General features: G+C 47.0%; 1 protein-coding gene across 1 annotated transcript in view; it reads left to right on the top strand.

The window, feature by feature from the left end:
• Positions 1–20,557, top strand: part of LOC135374011 (uncharacterized) — a 135,803-nt gene extending 115,246 nt beyond the window's left edge. The window contains exons 19-23 of the mRNA XM_064607032.1: positions 560–684; positions 2,983–3,115; positions 7,894–8,027; positions 12,075–12,231; positions 20,280–20,557. Of these exons, the coding sequence (XP_064463102.1) occupies positions 560–684; positions 2,983–3,115; positions 7,894–8,027; positions 12,075–12,231; positions 20,280–20,511 (781 nt within the window). The 3' untranslated portion in view covers positions 20,512–20,557. The remainder of the gene's footprint in view (positions 1–559; positions 685–2,982; positions 3,116–7,893; positions 8,028–12,074; positions 12,232–20,279) is intronic.
• The last annotated feature ends 4,749 nt before the right edge of the window (positions 20,558–25,306 follow it).

Below are 25,306 nucleotides of genomic sequence, written 5' to 3'. Positions count from 1 at the left end.
GCTATCCTTTGCATGTAAACAGCCTACTGCACACATGTTGTGCTGTAAAAAAATTATGATTGAAGTCGACAGAGATTGAAGAATGACGAAAGAAGGCGACCCAGGCTGAAAAATGTGAGCTGGTAAGCGCGCACGCAGCCTCACGTACCCACGCGCCACCCACCGGTAAGCCCCTCCACCCGAGCGTTGCCCGGCGGGTGCGGAAACAAATACGCGACCCAAGTCTGCAAGGGCTAAAAAATGTCGAAAGAAGTCGACCCAGGCTAAAAAACGTGAGAGGGTAAGCGCGCACGCAGCCCTCCCCCCGCAGATAAGCATGTGGACAACCCTCCACACACGCGTCGCGCGGGGAAAAATACGCTCAGGGCAGGGCCCAGGGGCCCATGTCGTAGTTTCGCCCTGCCGTAGTTTGGCATGACTGAATACTACTTGTCGCTTCCAAACTGGCGGAAAAAGCTGCTTATTCGCTCGTGCGCAGCTCACTGCGTTGTTTATTCGGCGCGAACCGATGTTACGCGCCCCTGTGATTTAACAGCTATTTGTGCACGATGTTTTCCAGTATGATGCAGTACAGCCAGAATTGTCTTCAGGACACGCTGAAAAAAGAAGGATGCGATTCCGAAGACTTTTTGCAGGGGTTCACTCGGAAAGTTGAGACTCAATGTGGAACGTCCAAGTCGTTCTGTAAGTACAATAAAAGTAGAATGAAGCAGGGATAACACATAATACGAGGCTTGGGACAACAGTAGTCTTTGTAAGTCCAGTGATAAATATCCCTCCGGCGATCAAATTCATTACATTCAGTGGGACTTGATGGTAGTTGAAATCGAGGAGGATCGCCAGACTGTCAAGTTGAATGTCAACGAAACGAAATCACAAAGAAAATGAGATCAATATGCAAGCAATAAATTAAACTGAGACGAAAAAAAGTGTTTTATCGGGGGGCCTGGTTTTTTTTTTTTCTGCTATGTTTTACATTCCCACTTGCATTAAACGAGCCCTCAGCTGCTTGTATTTCTAGCGGAAATACCTTTTCCTCTAGTAATTTAAATCTTAGCGGAATAGCTACTCCGCTATTGAAACAAAAATGTCAAATGCTTTAGCGGTTTTATGTTGCGCACCCAGAAGTACCAGAGACTAGCACACAGTGGGATGCAAGAAAAGAAAGAAACAAGGGAAGTGCGTCATCTTAGCAAATGACAAGGATGCGCAGAATAAGGAACAGTGCCATCGGGGACCAAACCCAATACTCCTTATGTAGAATACGCGTTTAATCTCAACAGAGGGGAAAAAAATAATAATTGATTCTCGTACACGATCACGTTCTTCCATATTTGATGTTGCTGCCGATGGTTGCACATCTGGAAACATTTCACATACAATGTGCATTTACTTTATTCATTGTAGTTGTTTTGTAGGAAAAGGAAACATACAGAAGCGTCGACGCCGTGTTTGTAGTCGACAGACCATCCTCTCGCAGATAGTGCGCAGCTTTCCAGTGGCTCACATGATATTACATCACATTACATTATTGGTTACGTACCGCGAAAATGATTACTGAGAGAGACTTAAAATTTTCACACTGCAGTGTTCTATTCAGGAGGCAAAGCTTCCCACGTGTACTATTTCGCATTTGTCTCGCTACTAAAGCGCTTAACAACGTACAGGGCTGGGCAAACGTCTACGGAAGACGCCCTGGCGCATTCCTTCCTCAGAGTGAGAGGGTAGCAGCGAATGGTACCTTGCGAACTAGTACGTGCATAGGTAACGCAACCTGTTCCTTGCAAGTCCGTGCAGTACCTAACACTGCCATCGCGTCGAGGAAGGAATACCCCGGAGCGTGTTGCCTAAACTTTTGTCCAGCGCTCTACCTGAACAGGTGACGAAGGAGAAAGAAATAGTACAGAGTACGGTGAGCCTCACCTAATAACGTAGCACGGTTCCGTTGAACTGGCTTGATTAGTTACGTTGCCACGTACCTGTCCTGTTGCAACAGCACGGTGTGCGCTTGTATACGATGCGCAAGTGGCACAGGCTCCATAGGGATCGTGACATATATCTTTTAATCGGTCAAGTGGGCAAACGTTCACCTTCTATAACACTGCATCATGTAGGAAACTGCGTTCCACAGTTTCTGCAGCTGTTGATCTCCAGTAAACCTCGTCTTGACAACTGTAGGATGGGACAAGCGTAGGCTTTTAGAAAAGCAAGCACCACCTGTTGCGCACGAGTGCTTATGGGAACTTGCGTGCCTTGAAGCATTACAAAACTGCAACAGGCAGAGGTAGAGGAAGAAGAACGGCATTCCCGGTGTGCACCGGGGTGTGCAGCCGCGTCAGCTGGGTTAAACCATAGCACGACAGAGCAGTGTTCCAAAAACTTCTCATGCTGCTTTGCGGCGCGCACAAAGTAGCATTTTCACTATCTTCCCTGGCCGCCATAAAAGATTGCACAGCACGCAATCACATTAACACTCCGCTGCCCTCCCCACAGAAGATGTGGCGGCTTCAAGCAACTTGGATGTTAACCGCGTTCTCCCACGATAATCTCATCTGTATGTGTTTCAGAAACGAAGAACGTTACACCCATTTCAGGTACGACAAAGTACAGTAAAAAATACAGAAGGTATGAAACACCGTATCCCCTAACAAAACGGAAAACACACGGAGCGTGTGGCGCGTTTCCCACTGTTTACCTTTCCGCTGTTATGACGTGGAACGGATGGAGACCCTGGCGAATGTGAGAGCGGTACGTCACCACAAGCTCGATTTTACACCCTCGCCCTCTTCTGCTGCGCAGGAACCTACGCACAGAGCAATAGTATAATGGCTACTGCGGTGCAATGCCGTAGCAGCATTTCTTAGCACTGGGCATCTAGCAGCAGTTTACTGGGGTTCCTTCAAGTACAGCGTACGCCCTTCTGAAATTCTTCCTGTATGTTGGTTTGGGCCATCTTACATGTACTATAATTTTTGTTTACAGGCTCTGCTCAGTGTAATAAAAACACGTTATCCCATGCACAGTCTTCGTGCAACGATAGATATATGCAGACCCATGTGCTGAATCCTGAAAAACCGGAAGCATTGAGCCCGAATACGCAGAAACATCACTGCTGGTAAGCGCTTTTTCTTTGACGTGCAAACGGCAGTTCCATAGCATTTTTGTGATAAGCGTCAGACCACAACAGCACCAGCAGACCGCGCCTGTGTCCACTCAACACCACATAGTGCACCAGAGCAAATCTGCCTCAGATGCCGTTTACCTCGTGCTTTAAGGCCCAACCGCATTAGTCAGCGCATTATCCAGCGGTCTGCCGTGGCGGAACGATAGAAAAGCAGCGACACCACCGAATTCCGAGGGGTGCGGATATCGTGGATGGGCGACTGCTGGACGAAGGAAGCGTTGGAAGCGGCGCGAGCAAGTTGCCCATCAGAGATTAGCCGTGGATGGCGACACCCGGAAGTGCCCAGATTGTTCGCGTGGATCGCGTTCAGCGGAGGATCAGATGTTGCTGATGTTAACCACGCGATTCTTGTGTGAGCGTGCAAAATGCAAAACACGAAGGGAAGAGTGCAACAGATTAATATCAAACGAAATGCTGTGTTCGCCCTGTGTATTTGGATGCCTTGTGAATGGCGAGGCATAACAGGTGGGTCTGAGTGCGCACTCCTGCACTGATACCATATCTGTGTTTCAGTTTTAAAGTATGTAATGTTTTATGGACATTGGTTATGGGAAGGAGTTCGTACCGCACCTTCTGCAAAGTTATAGATGCGTTTTTAGTTCTCGTTTAACTCTTTTCCACCTTGTAATTTCACCATCACTTACCTAGCTTGGCGCATCATAGCCATAAACCCCATAGCCATATAGACCAGAACAATCCAACTCATCACCATCATCACCTGTGTTCATGAATTTGACAAATAATAAAAGTGCTTATCAAATTATGCGGATTTCCTTTCCTTGAGAGGGCACGGAAACGTTCGCTGGGGGCGCCGTCAATCCGACGTTGTATGAGGTTAGATTTAGGCGTTTTACCACAGCGTCGCTTGCCACCGAGAAAAACTCGCGTTCTGCCGCTCACAGAACGTCTCATAAGGTTGAACCTTTAAAGGAATGAGTGAAACAGGCGGAAGAATGGAAATCATGACCGAGGTGTCCGATCTTGCAATTAAGGGACGATAATTACGTAAAAGACACGTTAGGCAAAGGCACAAAGGTACGGTAGGCTACACAAGCATAATCGCTAAACAAAAACAATGAGAGTAAAAGGTTGAATCCTGGCGCCTATGGGCGGCGTGCAGCGCCTAAAGGCGCGCTCCTACTCGTCCCCCTTGTGAAGAAACTGCACAAATGCTCTAGGAGAAATTTGGCGCTAGCATACTTCGCCGCGCACGTTTGAATTCACGTTTCGTGCAAGCGTTCTCGTGGAATTGCCTCATATTAGATATAGTGTGTCCAGTTTACGAGCAGGCGCTTCCTCGTAAGGGTAAAACGTATGTAATTTTTACCACATAACGCGTTTGTCGTTTCTATTCAGGCAAAGTGCCTCAATAGCTTTAGATGTAGCGGGCCCGACGTTGACCCATTTGCCGCAACCCCTGAACCCGTGAAAAAATAGGTTCTTTCTTGGCAACAATTTTCCTGGGTTCCCTATAATTATTTCCAGAATTGTGGGCAAACCCATTGTTCGAGAAGTCGCGGTTATTAGAAAAGCTAAAAAGGCTCCTTAGTATGCATTCGTACTGATCGAGTGGAAGCAATTTTACGTTATTTATCATGTCCCTAGCACCGTTTCTTTTTTAGTGATGATATTTTTTTTTAGTTTTCTAACTTGTCGGGAAACGGAAAACCCGAGACGAGGTATAGAGGACGATAACAGACAAACACGATTTCAAATTTCCACACGACGTCAAATTCTACTTCCTTCACACGAAAGAGAATCAAAGAAAAATACGGTTGAGCCATTGGTGGATCAGACGAAAATGTGTTAACGCTGCAAAATCCTTCACACGACCGTACACAACGCGAACGCAAGACACATTCTCAGCCGAACGAGCCGTTCGGGGTTCCTCCAATTCAGCTTGGCGGCGTCATCTCGCAGCGTCAGCCTTCTTTCGCCGCCGCTTGCTTGCTTAGTAGGGGGTGCTCCTTCGCTCAACCCCAATAACCCATGGCGCGCCTGGAACAACGCGCCACGCCATTTTTGCCTGGCGCGCCACTCTCTTCTATGGCGCCGCGGCCGCCAGTTGTGCTGGCTTTGCGACCTGGCGGCTTTATATATCAGTAGATCGATTTCGAAATTCAGTGAAATCGATTAATTTCGTGCAAAGAAAAAAGGAAAAAGAAACTCGTTCTTCATATTTTCCTCTACGAAGAGCTGTCTGACCTACTTCAGAGTGTGAAGCGTGAAGTGGTAGTGTAACGTGAATTTGTTTCCACAAAGAAAAATTGTGGTGGAAGCTGTGAAAGAAGGTCACTGGTAAAACTCGAATCCGCAATACGCGCAGGCTCGAAGCGAGCCGTCGACTTTTCGTACACGACCCGATTCATTGCGAATATTTGGCCCAAAATACTTTCCAAAACGTTCTTCGCTTTCCCCCATACCAATACGTTCCGTGGTCTGTGAGATGATGACAGCTTTCTCATTTACTGGCAACGCGTTCTATGCTTACTCTTTGACTGTACCTTTGACTTGCCTCATGGGGCTAATTGCGGCAACTTTTCGGCATACGCTTCGCGTTAGTAAGCTTGCAACCATTGTCAGCAGTCGCCACAGCGCCTGGCGCGTTGGGAAAGTGGCTCTCAAATGGATAGTATACCTAGCATCAATAAATCATCTCGCATTGTGACGAACATGTGGCATAACTGAAACCTTCGTACGCATTGGGCTGGCCGCCAGTACGTGTACGGGTACACGTCGGGATGTGCGGGTACGGGTTGCATCAATGACATTGCTGCAGGCCGTGCTCCCGCGTGTGCGGTGCGGCTACGGGTACGAAATTTCGTACCCACGCTCATCTATACCTATAATGCGCATGTTGCTCATCTTGCGCATCAAGGGAGCAAGTCACAGCGGTCAAGGTCAGCTGCACGAGAAAAAAGCTATGGTGAAGTGGGCATGCGCAGACCGACCTTCTTTCTCAACCTCCTTTCCCGTCCCTCCCCCTGCTTTTCGTCTTTTTCTCGTTCACCTCCCCTCAGTCACAGTTTCCTCTGTTTGCGTGTTGCTCCATAGCAGAGAAACAAAGAGCGGTGGTGGTTCATAAAGCAAGTTTATTTTTCCTCGCGAACTGTTCAGATAAAGTTACAGTACATATCTTTTAACGTCTTGTAACGCAGGTTTCACTGGCTTTAGGTGCACTGTGCAGTTCGCGCGCACAGTATGTAAAGGTGTACAGTTTTCGAGAACAGCTGGGCCAGGTATGTCGTAGTTGCCGATGGCTGCGGGAGCTCTAAAAATAGAATAAAAGTTTTTTGACGATGCCTAAGCCTGAACGAAAATCGCTGTTTATGAATCCATGTAGCTTTCGTATTTGAAGACCAAAGCACACTTGTCACAAACGTTCCTAGATCACGGTGAATGAACGGCTGCGACATGCATGAGGGGCAGCTATAGCATAACCACACATATAATTCATTAGCAGCATATTCGAAACGCATAAGTAACGGCAACGCACTGCACTGACGCCCCTAACTTACAGGGTTACTCGTAAATGTTGTACGTAGCACACTTCACACGATAAACCTGCATTACTTCCTTCGGAAACAACAAGTATCCAAACTTGTCTTGCCATTGACCTGCGGAACATCGGAAGAAGAGTGACTACCTCGCGATTTCTGCGTCCTTTGGAGGTGCAGGGATTCCCTGTCATGATCGTCTTTCCACTGTTGTGTTGATCAGCTGGATGCGCCATTCCGTTTTCACACTAGCTGTTCTCCACAAGCTAAATCTGAAGCACTCAAGACCCTCGAAGCTACCCGCTAGCATCTGCGAGCACAACGGTTGTAGTCAGAGAAAACACGCATGGCCGGACAGACATATCTCCTTCGTTCGACCGACCGTTCGGATCCTCGCGCCTGAATCAAATGACTCCCTCCCAATCAGCGCGAAGGGAGACTGATGTCAGTTCTCGGAGATCAATGAGCATCCTCATATTTACACGTATATCACGCAGCCACTTAGGGATACTGAGATGGCTGCGCCAGTGGCGAAGATATTTTGGAACCGGTGTGGTTCGCTTTAGAGCCGGCGGCTGACTGCACTGCCTAGAAGTCGCGCCATTTCCTTCCTTCTTTCCTCTACACTAACTGCGCATGCGCACCGTGGCTACAGACTGGCCACGCAGCGATCCTTGTCTAAGGAGCACTCTAATGCTAACGCATTAAAATAAAAAGTGCAAACTGAAATTATATGTCGCCGCTGCCATTCATGTTAAGGGCCGTTTTTATGATGGAGGTACAGTTTGGAGCCGTCGGGTGCTCGAGTGGCTGACTTCCACAGAAATAATTTCCAGCGTGTCATTACGTGCGGCGCGAAGCATCCGAGCCCCTTTTTTTTATAAAACAAGGTGATGGACAGACACGGTAGCTGGATCACTCCTTGTGAATTGCCCTGTCTCTCAATGCAGCCGCAGTATACGACTCTTAGAACGTTTGTGGTTGTCTCCCGCACGGCAGCACGGAGGTCGCTCTGCACACTGCCTATTTCTTGAGTTGCCGTCTACGTAGGTTGCCGCTCCCGAAACAGCTGACATCTCTCTTGCGCCATTGTATTGCTTATTTACGCGACCTGATCCAAAGTTTTCTTTTGCTTGTTATCTTCTTATTATCCACCAGGATATGTTACGAGTCCCTGCAATTAAACACCAGTTTCTCCACCGTCTTTTCTAGTATGATGGAATACAGCAAGACTTGTCTACCGGAACTACTCAAACAACAAGGATGTGACGACACAGGTTTCGTTCAGCTCTTCATCCAACAAACATATAAAATATATAGACAATGTGGAACATTTAAATTGGACTGTAAGTACAATACCGATGTATAATACTAACATAGCTCATTGCTTCTGACAACAGTCGCCCTTGTCAGTCTAGTCATAAAGGTCGTTTGCCCCCGGTGGGGACAAGCGACCTTGGGTGGCGTATGGTAACATGACACAAAACGAGTCAGTATTCCAGAACCGCAAACGCCGTACCCGAATTGTAACACCATGTAGTGGTATCCTGAAAAACACGAGTGACTTCAAAAAAACACGCAAAAACAATCGAAAATCGGTTGCTTCATCACAACAAATGTAAGCAAAGAAACAAAAACGTAAGGTAAAAAAGAAAAAAAATCCCGCAAGTTCTAGGCACCTTTTTCTCTTTTCCTTTTTTGTCGTTTAGACGAGAGCAGCTTAGAAGTCGTTCCTACAGCTGAATTATTCCACCAGACGGAAGTCCCCTTGAGGAGATTATGTAGCTACAGAACTATCTCACATTAATTAAATCTTTACTCAGGGAATTCCGACCAAAAGTAATATTTAAAATCGGTCAGAATCTGTGTTAAAATCGTTGAAAACTGTTTTATGTGTTAAAATCACTCGCGCGTGTCGTGAAGTATCCAATGCTGAATTCCACTATGCGAATGAGCGGAACGACGACTGCGCCCCACTAAAGCATCACCTTCGCCGATGGACCCTTATCAGGAAGGCTAAGCTCGGTCAGTGTGAAGATAACTTGAAGAAAAATAATCAGAACGTGTGTATTGGACAGCAGGCAGCATCGTGTGCAGCGCTGTCCAATGGGCGCTTTCTGATTACTGATCTGTACAGTGAGCGAACTTAGCTTCCCAGGATCGGAAAGTAGTTGATCTGGTCTATCTACTTAAATCGTCTCAAGCGGTCTAAAGCACGTGGCCTTCTGACGTGGATTAAGCACGGTGGCTGAGGAAATTTCGCCTCATTGCTTATCAAAATTCGAATAATTCGAATAATGAATTTTAGGTAATTGGTCACGTTGGGGTTACATACATTTTTTCAAGATAATGTCCGTCTGGGCGTACAACTCGACTCTCATAAAACAAAAGCCTCGTATATCATGTTTGTACGTAACAGCTAGCGAACAGTATGTACCGCCAGAGGGCAGAATATTTCCTTCGAGTTGCCTTAGTTTATAAGTGTGTCGTTGCCGTAGTAAAACTCGACAGCGTACGGGCAACGCCAACTAGATAGAGAAAGCATGCATAGTGCCTCCTCCCCCTCCTTCTCTACGTGGACACATATAGTCAGAATTCGTCTGCTACTGCGATTCGCCGCTCTGCGAACTCAAGAACCCGCAAGTTATTGCGGGTCACCGGGAACCTGCACACCTAAATATTCAGAAAAAAAGTGCGAGACGCTTTCCAGAAATTCGCTTTTCAGAAAGATTCAGACCGTTTTGTGCTTTATTTGTTTTTCCGTTTTTCCTCCTTTTTTTTTTTCTTTTTCATTTGGTAGGCGTGGACGTTCAGTCATAACTCGCAGGCGTTCTTCATGGCCAAGAACGCTGAAGGCACGTTCATCATTGGCTACGCCCGTTGAAAACGCGATCCTCATTGGCTGACTCGTTACAAATCGAATTGTTACAAAGATCGCGATGAAATCGCGATCTTTTGCGGCGCGAATCTTCAGCTCTCGGAGGATCATGCGCATGTAGTGGTTTGCTTTTAGCTTGAGACGAAGTGGTGCCTATAATCAAGTTATTTTCACATTACTAGTTTATAATTATCACAGCCACGCACAATTCAACATCGCAAGTACACCGGGAAAAGATATCGCCTTCATGCCCTGTCGGTTGATGTTACAGATTTGTATTATTCTATTCCACAGGCTGCGCTGTTAGAGACCGTGACGGAATGCATTGAAGCCAATAATAGAATACGATTTCAGAATCAGTGTGGCATGTCGGTACAAAATTGCATTGAGATACTTAGGATGTACCTAGATGCAACTTACATTAGTGACGACCAACATTTGTACATCCAAAAAGGGGGCGTATGCATAGGATCATGTGTGGCACCAATTCTTAGTGACATCTTTCTCTCGTATGTTGATCACAGGCTGTATGATGCCATGTCGTCTCTTGGGGTTGTGACAGTGTTCAGATATGTAGATGACTATTTGGTGTGGTATCGCAAGAAGGACATCAGTGTTGCTATGTCGGATGAAGAAAAGTGCATTGTTAGGATGTTCCATGAGTTTGGGGGAGGCCTTTCTTTCACTAGTGAGGTACCAGTCGACGGATATTTGCGTTTCCTTGATATCCGGATACACCTTGAGGGTCAACATGTATGTTGGTGTTATGCTCCCAGAAGCAAGAAAGGGCTAGTACCATTCCACTCATCTCATTCAAAGATTGTAAAAAGAGCTGTCTTGAGTAACTGCTTAAATAATGCCTTGCGCAAGTCCTGCTTCCACCGTGTAAAAGAGGCATGTGATTCACAGATCGATCGAGCGCGAAATGCTGGGTATCCATATGAACTCATATTCAATGTGAGTGAGACGTTGCTAAAGACCATCATGGGAGGGAAGGCTCCGGCGAAGAACAGACCTGTAGGGGTACCGGTTGTCATTCCTTATATGCATAAATTGTCCCATAACTTAAAGAAACTTGCAAATAGGCATTCTATTCCTGTGGCACTCTCTGCTCCAGAAAAATTAGGGAAATTGTGTAATATGACTTGCCATAGAAGGAATGTCGGTCATTGTGACATAAAACACCAAAAGAAGTTTGTTCCATGTAAGGTAAATGTGGTGTATGAGATACCGCTGACCTGCGGTAAATCATACATTGGCCAGACGGGGCGATGTTTAAACATTAGGCTAAGGGAGCATGCTGCAACCCTGAGGGGTACCCCGTCCGGTCACTTGTCGGTGCATTGCAACACGTGTGGCTGTTCTCCAAGATTCCCGGAGACGACGATAAAAGGTCGTTCTTGTGATCAGCGTACCAGAGAAATAATAGAGGCATTTGAAATAAGGAAAAATGAGCAACAGTGTGTGAGTCAGGCTTCTATCACTCTGTTTGATAATGAAGTCAAATTCCTAAAAACGTGGGACAAGAAAAAGGATGACGAGTGTGTGGATGACACATTAACCTTCTGAGTGTCATATTTAAAGACGGTACTATGTTGCCAATAAATTCTTTTGTTGGAAGTCTAGCACCTGTCCTGTCGTCTCCTCTCTCTGTCCCGTTCCCAGTGCTAGTTCGTCATGCAAGATCTCATACCTACCTCTGTTAACTACCTCTACAAAAAAGAGAAAAGGAAGAAGAAAAAACAAACAAAACCGAGCAGACCGCGGATCGAACCACGGCCCCCGAAAGTAGTGACCAACATCTTTACCACTGAGCCAACGCTGCCCGTGCCTGCTTCCTGCAGGAATGAAGGTACAGACGCTTCGCAAGCCACACCGAGCGTGTCAATACTTCTTTTGCTGTGGGAACAAAATTGCAGCGTCCCACAACAGCGCACCAAGTTGCAAAGCGTACAAGACGAATTCAACTTTCATGTCCTACATGCGCATTTTCTTGAGAACCCACTGTTTTAGCCAAGTACAACAAAAATAGCACACCAGTGCATTCTGCCATGAAGCCAACACGGCGCAAATAAGTCCTCCAGGAACAAAACTGGGACGCTCTTGCGCTTCCATTCCACTAGTACACCATCGATGGGCCTCTCACAGCAACACCCATGTGTGGGCTTTTCTTTCTAAAGCTCAGCGTCAACAGATATTCTAACAAAACCAGGTGGAATGCATTGCTTCAATGGAGGGCAGCGAGTAGGCCGGTCAAGCCAACTTTAAGAAACCGTGTCCCGGATTTCTGGGAATGATCTACCTTTCAAACGCTTTCACTAGTGCTTAAAACCCAGTCGTCCGGGTAACGAACTACACCGAAAAATACTCGCAACTACCATGAAATACTGATAGCAACATTTACTTGGTTCTCGTTTGTGTAGATCCTGTAGTCTTTCGTTTTTTTAGGTGGGCGCATGTTAGTTGGACATACATTAGTTAGTACATATCTCATTACCACATCTTTGGCTTCCAGGCGTCCCTGTACCGAAGTGCGACCCAAAAACGGTACCCAATGCCGAGAATGATTGCGCCACAAAATACAAGCAGTTGTACGGCCTTACAACGCGAAAACCTGATGAGAAGCAAAAGCCGGCAGGTCTGAGCCCCGAGATTGACAAGCAGTGGTGCTGGTAAGTGCTTTCTCATGTGTGAGCGGCAGTTCCACAGTCGTGATGAACAGCCTGTATTCGGTGCTGCTGTACCTACCCACCATCCCCATAAGAGGACAGGAATAATCAATTCCGCGTGTCTTGCATTAAACGCTTCCCACCGTTTTGTGTTTGAATGGGTATGTGACTGAGAAAGACGTGAGAAAGAATGATAGCACTTTCCTATTTGTGTGGCCGTGCACTTGAGCCGCGTAATACAAGAGCAGCCACGCCGATGTTGTGTGAACATAGCTCCCCCAACCGGAAATCCGTGGCCCCAAAAGGATGACAGGCAAACGTCGAGGCTAAAGAAACTCAGGGGGCTGTGGTGTAGCACTTGTTCCTCAATTATTTGGCATTAACTGGTGCGATAGCGTTATTGAGGTGCCCTCGCGGGAATTTCCGTGATCTGCACCCAAACGTTCAGGTTCAGCCCTTCATAGTCCTTTCTGAAATAGGCCAGGCAATAGGCCATGGGAGCTTGACTTCGTCTGGACAGTTTTTGGCTGTTTCGCCTTTGGCTTCATCCGCCTACATTTGAGGTTCATAGAACGCATGTTCCAATTCCGCGTTGTTATTACACTAGCTTGTGTGCTTCTGTACATAGACATATGACGTCTCTGGATACGTGGCCTTTAGGACAGTGCTCGTTTTTCAGCACCGTTTGACGATTTCAAAAGCCTGGTAAGGGGGCCAAGACAGGTGCAATACTTAGCGTTTTTCTTTTTTTCCTTTTTGTTCAGTTTTCGAAGCCAGTTGATGCTGTTTTGCGTACCTTGTGTTGTTCTCATTGTAGGTGTAGCGTTGGACTGAAACTTGGGGTAGTTAATACAGAGTTTTCCACGTAACGTGTCGCAAAGTTATATTTAAAGATAAGCTTCTTCGAACTGTATGCTGCCAATGCTATTTACCGCCGCCTTCGGTTCTAGGTTCATTGCGAGGTGTGGCGGAAGAAAAACGGTGACAGGTTCCTTCCTGTTTTTTTTTTTTTTCTGTCGCTCTTCTATCCGATAATTTTGTAACCAAGCTGGCTTAATCAACAGAAGCATGAAAAAGAAAAGTAAAAGGGCAGACCCACGACCTACTCGCATCGCTGCTTTCGGACATCTGAGCGCGGGCGGCAATTTACGCCCATCGAAAGAACGGTTTCACAATTTTTTTCCTGGTATTGCCATTGTGGTAATAAATGTAATTTGCAATAGAACGTGGTAAATCCGACATGTGCTTTCTGTGTATGAAAAAAAAAGCGAGGTTGACTCGGCAAATTTGAGTTCCGAAAAAGAAACGCGAAATTCAAATTCGGAACATTGAATTACTCGTGAGTTAAAAAAAAATGCTCCCTAGTCGCGGCAAAGTCTCCTCTGAGAAAAACGACGTTCGTTGTATAATTTTCGGACAGCTGGATTTTTGAATAAAGTTTCGTGACATTTTACGTGAAACACCCTGCATGGTTCAAACGTCGGGCGCAGCGGCACCAAAACACAATGCGGAGGAGGGGACACCACGAACGCGGAAATACTATATTTGTCCTCGAAGTTCCGAGACCGAGTCCGTAGAAAATACGAATACCCGGTGATCAGCTAATGACCTCTCCCACCGTCGAAGTAGTCACTTCAGCAGTGAAGGCATTTTTTTCGGCGTTTCCTGGAATCTTGGAAGCAGGTGGAAAATGCCTCTCTCTGAGAAGATGGTCACCCCCGTCGGCGTGGCGAGTTTATTAGCCTGGACGTTCTCGTGGATGTCACGGTGAGATGCAAGGCGAGTAGGAGGGATGTGGAAGGACGTGGTGTCTATCGCATCATCACCATACGAGCAGTGCGTGTGGTTTTGCATTGTCATAGTTTTTGTTTTCCTGAGCTCGAGTCCCGGCGCTGTCTCGTCATCACCATTAACCAACTCCATGCGCGAAACGAATCGCCTGTGCCATTCAAACACTCGCGCCCACACTCTAAGAAAAAAGGGCGTGAAAAGGTGGTAACTACCATCGTTACCACCTAGGTCAACGTAGCGTCTGATAAATTGTGTAAAAGGGCGGTAAAAGAAATTATCACATATCCACACTGCGACAAAAAGGCGTACGCCCTTTCGCTCGCACAATCAGAAGCGGTAACTTTATCATTCGTACGTAGCATGTAGAACTTCGCAGCCTATTAGGCACAACGTATGCGACAGCTATTACTTCCTAAAAGGTGTAACTCCTCCACCCTTTTTTCTGAGAGTGACAGTCTCATCCCCGTTGGCATCACATAGACGCTGCCATGTTTCTGTGATTACACTTCGATTACCCTTTCCTTACGAAAACCGTTGAGATTGGATAGGATTGGATTGGATGGATAGGATTTTGCCGCATTTGATTTCTAATCGCTCTGCAGTAAGTTCGGCGTATAATTTGTACAAGACAGGAGTTCAAGGAGATCAAACGTCGACTCACGTCCATCGATTCCTTGGCGCATTTCGACCCTAGTCAAACTATCTACATGGCTGCTGACGCTTTCTCGTTAGGCATTGGCGCAGTGATTTACCATAAAGTCAATGGTAAAGACAAACCCATCGCCATGCTTCTAATACGTTGACGTCGGCTCAAAAAAATGACGCCCAAATTGAAAAGGAAGCCCTGGCCATTATATGCGTTGTTAAGAAGTTTCACCAATATCTGTGGCGAAGGGAATTCATCTTATATACAAGTTATATTTTAAGATAAGCTTCTTCGAACTGTATGCTGCCAATGCTATTTACCTCGGAAGGGGTTTTACCACGACTTCGGAGCACTTTTATCAATTCTAATTAAAGGGAAATTGAAGCCAAGCCAACATCGCGTGTGTGTCTTTGTTGTTGTTTTTTCTTCATAAACAGAAAGCGCGTGTCGGACTTGCCTATGCACATACAGGCCATAAACCACTGACGGCAATCTTTGGCTCAAAGAGAGGAATTCCAGTCACAGCGGCGTACAGAATGCAGCGCTGGGCGTTGACCCTGCTTGGTCATAGCTTTGACATTCAGTACAAGCCAACGGCCCAGTTCGGAAATGCCGACGGCCTCTCTCGACTTCCGACAGGTCCGGACACTGATTTCGATGCTGCGATTTCGGATGACGACTTCCTTGTGGATGAGCACTGGATCGCCGAATGTTCTCTTCCGTCCTCTCAGTAGGTATTGATAAAATTCCGCTGAAAGCGTCTGCAATTGCCAAGGCCATTGCTTCAGACCGTATTCTTTGTAAGGTCTACCGTTACATCCTGGAAGGTTGGCCTTCTCGTGAACGGGACCCCGAGCTTGAAACGTACTACCTGCGCAACACTGAGCTGACAGCAGAAAAGGGTTGCATCGTATGGGGCATGCGCGTTTTCGTCCCGTCCCAGCGTCGCAACACTGTCCTCAGCCTACTTCATGATGGCCACATTGGGCAAACAAAAATGAAGGTGTTGGCGCGCTCCTATGTATGGTGGCCAGGAATGGACAATGACATTGAGCTGACTTGTCAGTCGTGTGGAGCATGTGCCACTTCTTCGGATCAGCAACTTTACCAATGGGAGGTTCTGAAAGAACCGTGGTGTCGCCTTCACGCTGACTTTGCAGAGTTGGGCGGAAAAACTTACCTAGTGGAAATCGATGCGTACAGCAAGTGGCCCGATGTGATGTTGATGAAGTCTAGCAAAGCTTCAGCCACAATAGAAGCCCTTGAGGACACCTTCGCTGCCTCCCTTTCCAGCTGGTTAGCGATAATGGACCTCAGTTCATCTCGGCAGCGTTGAAAGATTTCTGGGATCGCCTTGGAATTAAACACACCTTGACTCCGCCGTATCAACCTAAGTCCAACGGACAGGCTGAGAATCTTGTGCGAACTCTGAAAGCCTTCCTTCGCCATAAGAAGGAAGGGAGGGACAGTGCAAAATAACTTAAGCGTTTGGTGCTTAAGTACAGGATAACGCGTCATGCAACAACCGGACTGCCGCCGTGCGAAATGCTTAACAAGAGGCACTACCGTACAGAGCTGGACCTTCTGCGCCCTAACCATCCAAACGCCTCGTCTCCAGCGAGAGATCGTGAAAAGCGCAATTATGAAATCGTGAAATCGTGAAAATCGCGCAATCGTGAAAAGCGCAACAAGACTACGGAACTTGCCACCAGCGACGAAGTTTGGGTGAAGGACAAGTCCCGGAAGAACCACTGAATTCGGGGCACCATTGTTCGCTGTTCGGGCGGCCCAACGTATCAGGTCATGACGGAGGATCTGAAACAGCACAAGATGCATGCTGACGACATCAAGCCGTGTCTGCCCGAATTGCCGGATATCGACTGGTCACGGAGTCGAACGTGCGACAACAGGTGGGAACGCTGAGTCTATCTTGGCCGCTGATGATGACACTCAACCCGTACCTCATGCCCGAAGATACCCTGCTCGAAATCGTCGTCTGGCCCAGCGGTACCGATCAACTTAACGGGGAGGTTTGTAGTGGCGCCAGCTGAAGAAGCAGAGGATTGAGATCCGCCGCGCTCGTGCTGTGGAAAAGATCATTCCGTTTCGGAACTGGAGCCGGACTGGGAACCACGCACTTGTGGTGCAACTTGGTTGCACATAGCAGTATTAAAAGGGTGTTACTACCATTCTACCAACCCAGTGTTCCTTGCACTGATAAGTACGGAGCCTTACCCGAAACAAAAAACAACAACAAAAAAGGATTGAGCTAGGAAGCCCTAACTTCCACACTATTCTACATTTCCCCCCGGAAGTCAATGCACCTGTGATATCTGTCCCACAAAAGTCCCTGCAAATAAAATTCTCCCGACTGCTGGTGAAACCACATGTTGCCTCCGGTTGCCACCAGTTGCCTCCGGAACATTCAGAATTCGTTGTCTCTTTAGGTGTTTTTTTTAGATTGTGGAACTGAATGATATTCAAAAGGACTCAGGTTGGCCGAATAGTTCCCCGTGAGCAGTTACCAGTTTGTCCTGCACTGTAGCCGTTTTCACACCTTTAAAGGAGTAATAATGCGCATGGCGCACGCCCTTTCCGGTGTAATTGTGGTAACATCATAATAGAGTACGGTTTAGCACTAATTTACTTTAGTCGCATGTCGCCTGTCCTCCACAAATTGGACTGTCATTGTTGGACAGTATAGTACACACGTGCACGTGCTCCAATGTCGGTAGCATCGGTATGCATATAAACATTAGCGCGTATCTACGATATCTAAGACATAATGAAAGCAATATTTGCACTGACACCTGATCTTTTGAAATGGTTTCTGAATTTTGTAACATATCAGCTTGGAGGTACAGTGTTAGGCAAGCAAGTTTGATGTGCATGGCGCGCACCTTTAAAGGTGTGAAAAAGTTTGCAGTGTGGAAGCATGACGAACCTTTTGCAAGATGATCTGAAACAGTCACCGATGTCTCCACCAAAGTTGCGGAGTTGCCACTCCGGAGATGGAATGATTCCGGAATCATTCCAGATTTATGAGAGCCTGGAATGGAATTGGAATAGATTGGCGGAACCTGTCAGAGGAATTTAATGGATCCTAGGAGTGGGGATTGACCATACGGTTTCAATCAGAGGAATTGGAAGGAGTGGAATTATTACAAATCTTCATTAATTGGAACGGGATTGGGATGGAATAGGCGACCTCATTCCACATTTTGTCGGGTTGTCAAAAATTTTGGGATCCACTGTGCTTCAAGCTTTATCATTTCAAAGTCGTTGTGGATAATGGCAGCAACTCCCTCACGTGAGTTTCCCTGATATATATAATAGCAATACTTTTGGGTGACATTTCCGGCACAGAGAGAGAACCCCCCCCCTCCCCAGACATACCAGTGGGTTTCTCACAACAGGTTTCTGGGTTTCTTTCAACACCGAAATGTTTTAAATTGACAACCCAACGTTTAACTGTTGCATATGTGAAAGGTCAGTGTCATCCGAAGTTGGTTATATTTCGTCATGGATGTGTTCCGCACCTTTCCCCTAGAGAAACAGGAACTTGATTATGGTCCAATGCTCTTCCAGATTGCACTTTTATGGAGGTGCTCCCATGCTCACTGTGACCCGGAGAAATAAAGATCAGTTGCAATCATTGGTAGTGGATTTTTGCGCCGTTGAATGTAGACAAATTGGCCACTACATCATTCAATATACAGCTTCCTAGCTCAATGTTTTTTTTGGGGGGTGTTAAGCTAAATACTTATCAGTACCTTTTCATATACGTTGCGATGAAGGGCTATTGGTACACTGATGAGGAGAAAGCTTCTTCCGGTTTATCTTTGCCCTTATATAATATCTTGATCATGAGAGAAGTGATGTTCTAAGGGCTGGAACAACATAGAAGGACAAACACATACAAAGCCTCAAATTGCCTAAGAAATGAAAAATGAAAGTCTCTGAAAAGGTTAGCCAGCTGTCGGATGTTCGTAGGATGTTAGCTTGACGTTCGCATTTTTCCATTCCTCGGCCTGATGTATATCTCCTAAAGCAGGTAGTTCGTGTTTTACATTGTAATATCTCGAGCAGCTCATGCAGTAGATTTTTATCCCTCAATGTTTTTTATCCCTCAATGTTTTTTATCCCTCAAAGTTAAAACTGCGGCGAAGGGACGCGGACAAGCGAAAGATGCAGTTTTACAGTTTTTACTTTAACGTATACTTCAACCAACTACCCCGCTTCAACCCACTTGTTTTTTATTCCTCACTCTGCCTCTTGCGCAATAAACGGAGTCGTGGATCAAGTTAACTGTCTTTGTCTAATTCCGCTCGTACTTTGACGTTAGAAGCATTTCTATGTTAGCTGGCGAGGAATGTAGATTGTAGATCTCGTCGTAGAAGTCGTAGTGGGGGTCCACTTTCTTCGCGATGCTTCAGGTTGTCGATGAAATTCTACAGTATGAAAGAGGTGAGGAACCTGACCAAAATTGCTGGGCCGCTAATTTTTCTTGTGAAGTCGGTATTTTATCATTCACAATCAAATCCACTTTTACATACTGTTCCTCGTCGTTCTCTTTATTAATTTTTCACTTCGTTCGCGCTTTGGCAATTCTTCCCTAGCGATAGAGTTCATGGCAGAAGCTGATTGCGACTTTCACTTCGTGTTCGATCTCTTCCAGACAGCGCCCATGGTGATTTTTTCAAGATGAGAAATAAAACTCAGCTCGGGCGATAGATGGCGCCACGTGAACCATAGACGCAGAGCCGTTTATGACAGGGTTGTCAATCTGACTCCTTCCCCTTCGCTGTCGCATACCTGCCACAAGTTGCTTCGCGGCGCTAAGACGCAATAAAAAAAAATACCTGCCACACAGTTTTAGATGATGCGACTGAGAAAGGAGGAGTGCCTAGTCAGGCGTAGCACCGGCCGTGTTTGCTGAGTGAGGTGATCAGGAGTCTGCTTGCGGCCTTGGAATGCTATGTTGTTATTTCTTACAAGCGGGACAGCCAAGACGGCCAAGGTGGGACAGCGACGTGCTGTTTTGCCGTGACATCGGCCAGCCGAACGCAGAACCGGAACCTTTCTTGGATTTCCTATGTTTGCGGCAGTTGTCTAGGCATTGCAGTTAGGCTTGTGCTTATCCTCGCAGGTTCCATCTAAATGTTTTCAGATCATTCAAATCAATGACTCTCGATATACACGACAAAAAATCAGTGTGATTTATGCACCATGCACTCGGGGCACTTGCCATAGGCAACGGTATAATCTTATTTCTTCACGCCAAACGCAGCGCGCGTTATCCCCTCTAGCATTACATCATCATGACTGATTGCAGTTGAGGTCCTACATTTGTCCCATATCTGCTAACCATTGTGTACAATTATCCCCGCATTACCTTAGTAGTGCAACGATAGCTGTCGCTCTACTGATTGCGTCAGCACGGACACAACTGTTTCTGTTTTTCTTTACCCTTCTTTTACGTTGCTTGCCACACCCTATAGCAGAACATATGTGCGCTGCTCATTATGTTTAATACTGTCTACAACCTTGCAGAACGCTATGTCAGACTTTAACAGGCTTAATTTAGTCTTTATGTCAAATCTGTCTTTCCCAGTTCCATGGAATACAGCAAGAATTGCGTTACGGAAGTACTAAAGGACAAACGATGCGGTGATGAGATCAGCGCATCTTTTCTTGAGCAGAAAAAGAAGGTAATGGCAAATATGTGTGGTACGTCGAAATTGGACTGTGAATTCGACAAAAGCAAGAGTGCTGGGTGCATGAAGTATCCAGCATGGACTCTGGCAGCAGCCGTCATTGTGGCTTCAGTGATGAAGATAGTGTGACGTCAGTTGTAGTGAAAAAGGGATCTACTGGTTTCCATTTCGCTTGTTCGCGCCAATTGATCGCAATAAATATGGTTGTGTTACTGACCTATTGCACGTAAGTGTTCGCATATTCAACACCGTGACATCCAATATCGACGGCGACAGGGAAGTACTTCCTGGTTCAGAGCAACATTTCCTATGTGACAACGTTTTGTGTTACGAACAGGGAACAAGTCAGTCTCTACATAATGACTCTTGATTTCTTCATCAAATATTGGCTAGCTGTTTCTCAAGTACTGATTGGATGCATCATGAATGTTGGAATATAATTGTGCTCAGAACAGCTCTCAATGAATGCATGAGAGGAAAATAAGCTGGCACGACAATGTTTCCACATCTCCACGTCCTCACCAACAGCTCCATCACAGCAAATGGACCAAATAGAGCACCGCTCATTGTTGTATGGCATAAAGTCCCAACATTCACTTTACCATCAGAGCAGAAGAAAAAAGAACAGGGCACAACACATTGAAATTTGTAATATCCCTCTCACACGGGCTAATTTGGTGTAATTTTCGTGAAGTGCACTCCAACCAAGCGAATGTCACTTTCACTACGTGCTTGCTACACCGCTTGAGTAAGCGTCATTAAGAGATAATGACCATTACGATAGACAAAAATAAACAGCGGCTAAACATTGAGGTGTGCGCCACAATACATTCCTCAGAATATTTCTCTTCGGTTTAGAAACGTTTTCTGCAAATCTTCTCCCAACATGCCACTGCATGAGCCACAACAACCCAAGCAGCACACAAAATTGGGCCCATATTCGCTCGTCGTTGCCCAGGCAGCACAAATCATTGGCCCAATATTGGTTACATATTGGCAAAAGCGGTCCAATATTGGACCAGCATTGTTAATGTCCTCCCGATATTGGCTGCATATTGTGCATATCCGGTCATGCACCGGATATGCACCGGACATGCTCGGTGGTTTCCCAGTATTGTTTGACGAGTCCTTTTAAGGAAACGGCTTAAACAAGCTAAAAGGAAATAATGTTACTGGTCATCGTGTCGTAATTCCGTATCTTCATAAAATTTCTCATAACCTGCTTTTTGTTGCGAAGAAATTTGATGTGAGCCTTGTATTTAGAAATGATTTTCGTTTAGACTGGTTGACACCTTTTGAAAAAGTTGAAACTTCATGTAAAACCCACAGAACTATGTATGTGAACTGTCGTTCTAATATTGTATATCAGATACCTCTTGAATGTGGTTTTTGTTATATCGGCCAAAGTAAACGCTGCCTAAATGATCGCTTGCGGGAGCATGCCCTCAAAGTAAAAAATAACGATTGTTCTTCCGAATTGGTAAAACACCTACAAGTCTGTACAGGTTGTGCGCCCACATGGCATGAAACCTTTGTAATGTCCAGTGAAAGTGACCCCAACAAAAGGCTTATGAAGGAAACGCTGTCCATTATCTTTGCTGGGAACTGTGTCAGCAAGCCTTCCCTGACCTTCCCGTTGGTTTTGGGGACGTTCTTACGTTCTCCTCACCCTCCATTCTCACCCACCTGAACCCCTATATGTTTGTGCTGTTAAGTAAACTTTCAGCTGTGTTTGAGACCTTGTCTGTGTTTGTCGTTTTTTTGTCCCCTAGTCTGGGGTTTTTAAGTTACGGATCTATACCACCAGCTCGCTTGCTACCTCTCTATCATCTGGTTACAATTTCGCGATGGCGTACATGGATGATGTCGTAGTGTTTTCCAGAAATTTTCAGGAACACTTGGAACACCTGTCAATCGTCCTTGCAAGGATGAAGCGGGCGGGGCTAACCATTAACCCCCGCAAGGTACAGCTGGCATCGCCTAGGATCAGCCTTCTCGGCTTCGTGGCGGACGGAGGCACCATCAGTCCTAGCGATGACAAGCTAAAGGCGATCATGGAGTTTCCGGTTCCCGGTAACGTAAAAGCCTTGCAGCGTTTTCTAGGTATGGTTGGTTTCTACCGGCAATTCATTCCTAATTGTGCTCAGTTAGCGCAGCCGCTTAACCAGTTGTTGCGCAAAGACACACGCTGGCATTGGGGGGAACAGCAGGAACAATCCTTCCGAGCTCTATCTCATGCAATCGCTAATACGGCCAGGCTATATTTGCCCGACCTAAATAAACCGTTTGTTGTGCACACAGATGCTAGCGATTATGGGGTTGGCGCAGTTCTCTTGCAGGAGCATGACGCTATTCTCTGTTGCACTTTCACCGTCCAGACTGACCACCAGGCACTCTCATGGCTGCAGCGGCTCCACAACCCAGCTGGACGTCTTGCCAGGTGGGCCCTGAAGCTACAAGTCTACTCCTTCAACGTGGAGTACAGGCGGGGCTCCACGAATGTGGTAGCGGACGCACTATCCCGTGCGCCTCTACCGGAGGGGGAAGAGGTAGGCACCGAGGCGCCTTCTCAACTCCTGGCAGCAGCACAAGTGGCACGGGACGGATCCTCGTCCTGGGGCACGGTCGTGAGCAGCTCCTAGACTCTCAGAAAGCGGACGGCCTTTGTCAGCGGGTGTCTCAATGGTTAGCTGAGCAGGTCTCGGCAGACACCGGAACGTCTGACGGACGGCACGACTTTTATCTGCTGGGCGAGGATGGCATCCTGTTCAGGTACATACCCCAGGCGGATGACGACGACGATACATCCCCATCAGAGTCGTGGTGCCCCGTAAGTCTTTCATACGTTACTTTCATGACTCGACCTTGGCAGTTCACAGCAGTGGCAGGAACACTTATGAAAAGTTATGTCGTGTTGCGACATGGCCAGGAATGAGGCAGGACGTAACTAAGTATGTTCTTACTTGTCCGATATGCCATAGACCAAAACCTCGTCGCGGTTTACCTTCTGGGCGCTTATAGCCGGTTCAGAGCAATAGGCCCTGGCAGATAGTTGCTTGTGATGTGATGGGACCTTTTCCTCGTAGTCCTAGAGGTAACCAATACCTGTTTGTGGTTACTGATCATTTCACAAAGTGGGTTGAGCTGTTTCCTCTCAGGACGCTGACTTCCCAAAGAGTATAGGAACGACTACTCGACACCTTTCGCCGGTTCGGCTTTCCCGCTCAGCTCATCACTGACAACGCAACCTACTTTACAAGTAAGGTGTTCTCAGATTCTTGCGCTGTCTTAGGCATTCAGCACAAGAAGACTTCCCCGTATCACCCTCAGGCTAATATTACCGAACGTGTTAATCGGAACCTGAAGATGATGTTGGTTGCTTTTACTAGTCAGCACCACCGTGATTGGGATCTTCGCCCCACTGAGCTGGCGTTCGCTACACGGACGACGGTCAACAGATTTACAGGCTTCGCCCCGGCGTTCCTGAACTTGGGACGAGAGGGTCCTTTTCCAGTAGAGAATGCCCTGGGCTTCCGGGATGGCAGTACCCAGTCGTTGCGACACGGGTGAAGAAACTGGGCCAGTACATATCTCGGACCTGAAGACTTACCACCTCCGAGACCCCGAGAGTGAAGAAGCAGACGGTGAGCTTCCTCCTCTAGACCTGGACCAGGATCCTGTTCCCGGACCTTCCAGGCGCTACAGTTTGCGTCCCCGCAGGCGGCGCACGTAGCTGCCACTATCCTAGTCGCTAAATCCTAGTGCTCTTGAATACTTGGTCTTTCTTAGTGTGATTTCTGCTTCGCAGTCTTCAACTATAACCTTCTGGGGGAGAGCCTTTTCAGGTTCTCGCGGTCGGAAATTGCTTTCTCATCGTCGTCCCCTATTCTTTCTCGCAGCTGCCATGCCTCCCCAAAGAAAGCGTAGTCGCGGGCCTGGACGCTCTCCAGGATCTAGTTCGTCTACCGCCCGGCCTCAGGTTCTGAGCCGATCCGGGCCACCAACTCACCGGTCAGTGGCTACATGGACCGTCGTAGCGGGAGACAGACCAGTATCATGGGCCTCCCGCTCTCGCTGGACCTCTCAACCACGCCCGCTACGCACCGACGGCCCGGCGAAAGTGCCTCAACCTTTCAGAGGCCTGTTGCTGACAGACCGACACCTCAATGGCCCCCCGATTGCGCTGACTGCGGAGGAAAAGAGACTTCTATGTCCTCTGTGTCAAGTCCCTGAGCTGCACCGTCGAACTCATCGACAAGGACCACTTCACCGAGCTAAGCAACAGTCCAACAGCGGGGACGTAGCCTCAGCGCTAGAGACATTGAGAAGGCACAGGCCCGACCTCTTAAGGCCTTCCTCCCCACCGAACCATGGGGACGACGTGGTCCTGGAGTTCGATGACGACGACCTCTAGAGAAAACATTGTAATTGTTTGGCATGGCTGCATTACTGCATTGTAGATGTTTTCGCTTGCGAAACTGTGTTCGACGTTTTGCGGTGGGGAAGTGTGAGGCGAAGTAGAGGAAGAAGTTGGGACGTTGGGGGACGACGAGGAGGTGAAAGACTTGGGGTAAAAAGGAGAACGACGAGGGGTTTGGGTGGTCAGTGTGGACGTGGAAGCGGAGAAGACTGGGAGGTGACTTTAAGATGTAAGTCATTAAAATAGCGGTTGTTAAGTATATCTTGTGTTTGCATTTGTGCCTCGCCTTCCACTGGGATCGAATGGACGGGCTTTGCCCCCGAGAGTGGGAAGAGGCTCCTACACATCATTATCATGACCATTGGAAGTGCTGAAGTTGCTGGACCAACGTTCAGGAGCTGCGCTAGAGTTTATCACATGATAATTATTTTTTATGACAGAGGATTTAAAAATGCTGTTTCTCCTTTCTTGCAGAACTGCATGAGCTAGATTCAGAAGCATGCT

The sequence above is a fragment of the Ornithodoros turicata genome, chromosome 1 (genome assembly GCF_037126465.1).
Source record: "Ornithodoros turicata isolate Travis chromosome 1, ASM3712646v1, whole genome shotgun sequence".
Lineage (NCBI taxonomy): Eukaryota > Metazoa > Arthropoda > Arachnida > Ixodida > Argasidae > Ornithodoros > Ornithodoros turicata.
Note: the sequence above shows the minus strand (reverse complement) of the source record. Positions and strands in the feature narration are given on the sequence as shown.